Here is a 6,000-nt window from a genome sequence, read left to right as displayed (position 1 = left end):
AGAGATATGACTGTATTTTTGTATGTGTGTGATGCATGTCTGGGTCCGTACGCATACAACAAATATAAATATCGTCGCTTTTTTTAGGTTTTGTTGCAATCATAGCAGGTGTGAGGTAACAGGGAAAACAATTTATCCTGTTAACATATTTTTCTTAAACATTTTATTTATGTGGTAACTCAAACTAGGAATCTATGAAGGAATGAAATAGAGGGATCTTTTTAAACTGGGGAGGTAAAGCTAGAAAGAGCACTTGGGAATCAAAGGTAAGTTTCACGGTATGATGTGCATGACACACTGAAAGGAGTCCAAAAAGGCATTCATCATCAATATGTTAATATAAAAGACAAAAACAAGAAAACAGACAAAAATCAGCATCTTCTTGCTATGAAGCAATAAGATACTGCTAAGAGACTGAGCACCAAAATGGTTCTTCAAACTCCTTCCCTTTTATGATGCAGGCAATTTATTATATTCAAGCCTTTTAAAATGATGAGATTTTCAAAATTTAAACTTTCTTTGTGCCAAATTACATTTGCTGCTGCTTTTAAGAACAGGTTTAAAAGTATTTATAAATTATATAACAATAATCATATACAATCCATGTATATAAAAAGGGTTGGTTTATTGTAGTTCAAATACATAAACTGAACATTCAAACATCTTAAAATTAAACTTTAGAAACAAAAATTTAACATTCAAATAGGAGTACAGTTTACAGGGAACACCCAAGAAAGGTAATTTGTTGTCTAATCCAGAATATTGATAAAGATCACTTAATGGTGAATAAAATGTTTTTAACCAGCAGTCCTAGTCTGGTCAACATGTTAGTTATGACCGTGGTTCCATACCTGAGAAGAAATTACTAAATAAATCTTCTCTTAGGCTAAACAACAAGACTTGGCCTATAATTCAAAGGGGATAATCAAAGCACATAAGTGAACAAATAAAACTAAAGTGTTCTTTAGAGACAAAGGTAAAAGTATGTCCATTATAATAATCTTAGCCTCTGGAAGATAAGAATTCAATTTTCAGTGTTTTGTCTTTTACCCGCTTTAAAAAACAAAATCAAAACAAAACAAACCCCAACTTAGGTTTTTTTGGAGTCTGTGGTATCTGCATCTTGCAAGTTCAAACCACAAATGCTCTTACGTCTTGCATGTATTATAACACTGCTAGAAAGAACGTCACCAAAAGTCACTGACTTCCACACCTCATAAAAGGATAATTTTTTAGCTTCAAGATTTTAGATTTACTAGAGACAGCCTATATTTGAGTATGCAAGTCAGTCATGCCACACAAAGAAAAGCATAAATATTTCCAAAGTGTTCTCTGTTCAGAAACTGTTCATGGATGCTTCTCCTTCTGTTCATCAGATGGTTTTGCAATAGTTTGACTAATGCACATACATGTAAAAACCTGAAAATTGGCTCATGCAAGCGTTTTGAATTAACAGACACCCCTGTGGAAGAGTATTCAGAATTATTTTGTTGATCGTCTTGTGGGCTCTGATGCTGTGGGAGGTGGGGGTGGACCCCGGCGATCCAGGTCATCCACATATGCCACAATCAGTTTGCGCCTCTCCTCTGGCACACAGTCTAGTACTAGATACCGTTTGTCATTCTGCAAAATTTTTTCTACATCTTTCAGGTGCTGATCAGATTCCTGGATTAGCTTTTTGGATCTGAAATAAGAAAAGAAGTCCAAGAATTACTGACTGCTGTTCATAGGTCTTTCAGAAATGAGCTGGAAATGTCCATCTAGTTCCTAATTGTGTTTCCATTTTTTTTTTTTTTTTTTTTTTAAGAAAAATTCACTGCAGTGGTCACCTTTGTAAGTCGCCTCAGCAAAGACTCCAAGGAGTGAAAGGGCCTCAGAAGCTGAATTACCCTCCCACCCCTACTGGTGGTCCCTCCAGATCAGGGCTGAGGGTGGGTGGGTAAATCTTGCCCGTGCTGTACCTGTTCTGTGGATGAACAGAGGACTTCAGTCTGCGGGGCTGCCAATCCCAGCATCTTTCACAAGCTTTCACTTTCACATCTTTCACTAAATTAACTATAAAAATGTAGAAAGAAGTCTTACTTCACATCTAATTTAAAAGCCCAAGCTGATGCAAAACATTAAGGATCCTGACCAAAAAATCCAATCACAAAATACCTAAAAACCACACCCTCAGCACTATCTATCCTCCCGTGCACATACCCTTCATTAAGATATTTCAAATTTTTCTCTTAAAAGAAGAAAAGCTGGAGCATGAAACAAAAATGGTTTCCTGCATACTGATTGCTAAGCAATGTAAAATTGTTCTCCCGATGACAACTTGCTGGGGGTGGGGAACTACTGGGTATGTTACAGAGAAAATTTGTTTTAAAGCTCTGATTTTATAATTTAAAGTTTTAATTTAAAAGTATCCAGCAAACTGCTTTCCTCTGAGAAAAAATGTTTTTGCTGAGCTCAAATAAGATGATTTCAAGCTTTAGAATGAACACTGAATAGTCTTCAGAGGAGGCAAAGATAATTGATAGTGAAAGATTTTTTTTTTTAAGTCTCTTCATGAAATACAATTCTTATATATTTGGAAATACTTCTAAAAAAGCAGTGAAGTGAAAACAAAAGTATGTTTAAAAACTGGATGGGTGGGTAACACAAAATAAGAATTAACATCTGGGCCCTTTCTTTGAAAAAAAAAAGAGAAAAAAGAAAGAAAAAAGGTAAGGGTAGATATGGGCTGTATTCAGTCTTTGATAAAGTTGCCTTCTTCTTATTCCTAAAAATTAATAATGTCAACATGTGTGTGAATGCAAAGTATGCTTTGGCCATCAGAGTAAGGACTAGTAAAGACAATGACTGCTGATATGAAACATTTCATTGCACACACCTATATGTTATAAATTTGGTCTCTTTCAAAAGCGTCCTGAAGTCAGCTTTGGCTGTGATGTATTTGTCTCTGATGTATTCTTCAAATTCTCTTTGTTTTTTCTGCAAAAAGACAATGAGATTAGGGGGGAAAATTCTACTAATTCCAAAATTAGTATCAATTATTTATTAAACAAGTAACCTGTAAGTCACGACATAAAATAATTCAGAAGAGAAAGGAAATAAGGTATGTTCTATCCATGTAACATTCATTAAAAAGGAAAATCTGCAGTGTACATTTTTAAGGGAAAAAGCAAGAATGAGAAACCATATAATATATTAGTAGTAGCTAAAACTTCAGGGCTTGCTATGTGCTACACTGTGCTGAGGGTTTTATAAGATATCTCCTTTACCCTTCATAACAACCTCAAGGGGTAGACACTCTTAAAAATAAGGAAATTAAGGGTTAAATGTGCATTCCTAAAGACTGTATTTATATCTTCAAGCACAAAAATAATGTGGCATAATTTATAAGATAATGCTCAGAACTTTAAAGTTCAACTGAGCGTTTAGCTCAGTAAGGGAGCTTTGTAAGGGAATAGCAAAGTATAAACTCTGAGCTTTAAAAAAAAAAAAAAGACCTTATTATCAATTCTAAAAATCAGAAAAGTTAGAGACTGAGACTGGTTCTCTCAGCTATCCATCTACCACTCTTTTCCAACCACGTATATTTTGCGGTCCACACATCTAAAATTCCACCTAATGGAGTAGGAGGGGGAAGAATATTAGATCATGGGCTATTTGGACTCTAGACCTAGAGAAACGAACCAGGACAGAATGATGGGAAGAAGGAACATATGAAGGCTGAGGGACAAAATGGACTGGAATAAGCTACACTTTCCTTGACATCATTCACTATTTCAGACCCTTGGTGAGTTCTTCTCCTACACAGGAGCCAGAGTGCACCAGAAGAGAGCTCAGCTTCTACAAACCTCACACATCTGAGGTTCCCCTACTCCAAAGTCTCTGGAGCATATAAGAACTAGAGATCATGTTATGTTTTTTTGCTAGCGTGGCTGTAAGAGTCAAGCACTTTGATAGCCTGGTACCAACTGCCAGGCTGAATAATATCTATCTAGTGGGACCTGACTATACAATAAATAAAAACTATAGCTTCATTAGTCTCTTAGAAGATCCCAAAACACAGGCTTAACCCCAAGGATTAAATTTTTAAAGTTCCTCTTGTGCTGTCTTATTAATATATTGTACAAGAAAGAAAATATAAACTTGAAATTCAGATTTATTTCTCATACACTTAAAAGTTATTCACTTAAAACCATCAACTTCATTTCAGTCAAGATATTAATGCTGCTGATTAAGCACCCAATTAATATTTATAAACTGAAAGCAAATCTCAGACAAAATTTTCTTACCCTGTCACTGGAGGAGAACTTAATGCACCGAGGATCTTCCTTAATGATTTTTTTTACTTCTTTCCACGTGGATGTTAAGGTAATCTTTGAAAGACAAGTGAATAAAAAACATAAATAGAACTCACTTTTATCGAGGGGATCAAACTGCAGCACATATGGTACATAACATTACACTGACCTGCAATCTCTTGTAATGCCCAAGCATAACTGGACTAAGTTAGGGACAGGGAAGCAGCTTTAATGCAATTTCTTTTTGTTGGCTTGCCACAAGAGTTATGTTCATGGCCATACTTTCAAGATGACCTAAGACAATCACCTGCAAACCCTGTATCTCCATGGGCAACATCGTAACTTCTGAAGAAACCATCACCAAAGAGAGATCAGATAATAGGAGCAAAACCTGAACGGAGGGTACAAACTGCCAAACAAGAGGACCACAGTACCAAATTGAAAATGGAGCAAAAGAAGGAATCTATTAACTCTATCATCAGGAAGCATCAATGATCACACACAGCTAAGGACATATGGAATTACTAAGGGAGCATATACAAACTTAAAAACTGCAAAAGGAAGTAACTTCTAAACAGTGAAAGTACCATCAACATTTTACTTAAGCAAACAAACAAAAAAATCAGAGAAGAAAGTGTCATAAAACCCATGAACTCCAGTAATGGGTCTAAAGAGAATGACATTAAAAGTCATATCAATGTTTTACTTTGGGAATTATTAACAAAGATTCACCTAGATTAAAGTAGAAAAGTAAGAGCCGCTTACTGCAGAAGTTTCATCCAAAAGTTGCCTAAAGTGCTCCCTCTTCTTTTTGGTAAGTGCTTCAATGTGTTCATTAAAAAGCTTCTCTTTCTCCTCTCTTTCCAACAAGGATCCAGATTCCCAGCGGTGATCTTTCCGAAGAGTCCTCCGAGTATCAGACCAGGACACATCTGAAGAACGTACCTAAAAAGAGAGAATGGTATCTATCACCAAACAGACTTACCTTTTCATTATTTCATCAATAAAAGACTCATGTATTTGGTTTAGGAACAATACACTTAATAAAAGAAGTTTCTGATGACTCCATCTTAGTCAAGCAGTCACTGAACATCTACTTCTTTAAGCCAGAAATCTCACCTCCCAGAGCTCACCTAAGTTATGTAGTATGGGTTTAGAGGTGGCAAGGATGAAGAGAAGATATCTCCCATCAACCGTGGTCCCTAAGAACTTTAAGTACCTAGGTACCTACTGAACATCTTACCAACTTCTGTTAGTAGGAGAAATGGATATAAATAAAAGAGGAAATATACCATCTCACAGCACAAGCAGCTCACCAGATAAAAAAATTTTTTCTTGAGCTCAATCGGGACTTAACAACATTTATCAAGCACCTAAAACCATGTCAGGTGAACACTGAACTTGGCACTGGGAATACTAAATAAATAACACAGTTATGTCTTCCTTCAAAGGGCTTACTTTTTGTAGGGAAGATAAAGAACTGCACTAACATGTAGTAAGTGCTGCAAAGGCATATGCTGAGCACAAGTTTGGTAAATGGCAACAGTGAGATCAAATCTGCCCAGATGGGTCAGGATCAGCCTTACAGAGACATACTTGAGTGTGCTCCTCAAGAATGACAAAGTTTGCCACTGTGGTGGGAAATTTAAAAGCATTATAGGGCTTCCCTGGTGGCGCAGTGGTTGAGAGTCCGCCTGCTGAT

General features: G+C 36.2%; 1 protein-coding gene across 10 annotated transcripts in view; it reads right to left on the bottom strand.

Annotated features, from left to right (window-relative positions):
- Positions 1 to 608: 608 nt before the first annotated feature.
- The window catches only part of TCERG1 (transcription elongation regulator 1), a 98,915-nt gene continuing 93,523 nt past the window's right edge, over positions 609 to 6,000 (bottom strand). For 9 of the 10 annotated variants that reach the window (XM_079915331.1, XM_079915333.1, XM_079915334.1 and 6 more), the window contains 4 exons: positions 5,064 to 5,243; positions 4,290 to 4,373; positions 2,879 to 2,979; positions 609 to 1,684 (listed from right to left, as the gene is read on the bottom strand). In XM_079915331.1, coding sequence (XP_079771457.1) covers positions 1,483 to 1,684; positions 2,879 to 2,979; positions 4,290 to 4,373; positions 5,064 to 5,243 — 567 coding nt within the window. In that variant the 3' untranslated portion in view covers positions 609 to 1,482. Of the gene's footprint in view, positions 1,685 to 1,961; positions 2,056 to 2,878; positions 2,980 to 4,289; positions 4,374 to 5,063; positions 5,244 to 6,000 lie in introns of all 10 variants that reach the window. The other variant, XR_013827400.1, reaches the window with a different exon arrangement.

The sequence above is a fragment of the Stenella coeruleoalba genome (assembly GCF_951394435.1).
Source record: "Stenella coeruleoalba genome assembly, chromosome: 3".
NCBI lineage: Eukaryota > Metazoa > Chordata > Mammalia > Artiodactyla > Delphinidae > Stenella > Stenella coeruleoalba.
This window is presented reverse-complemented; position numbering and strand designations above follow the sequence as displayed.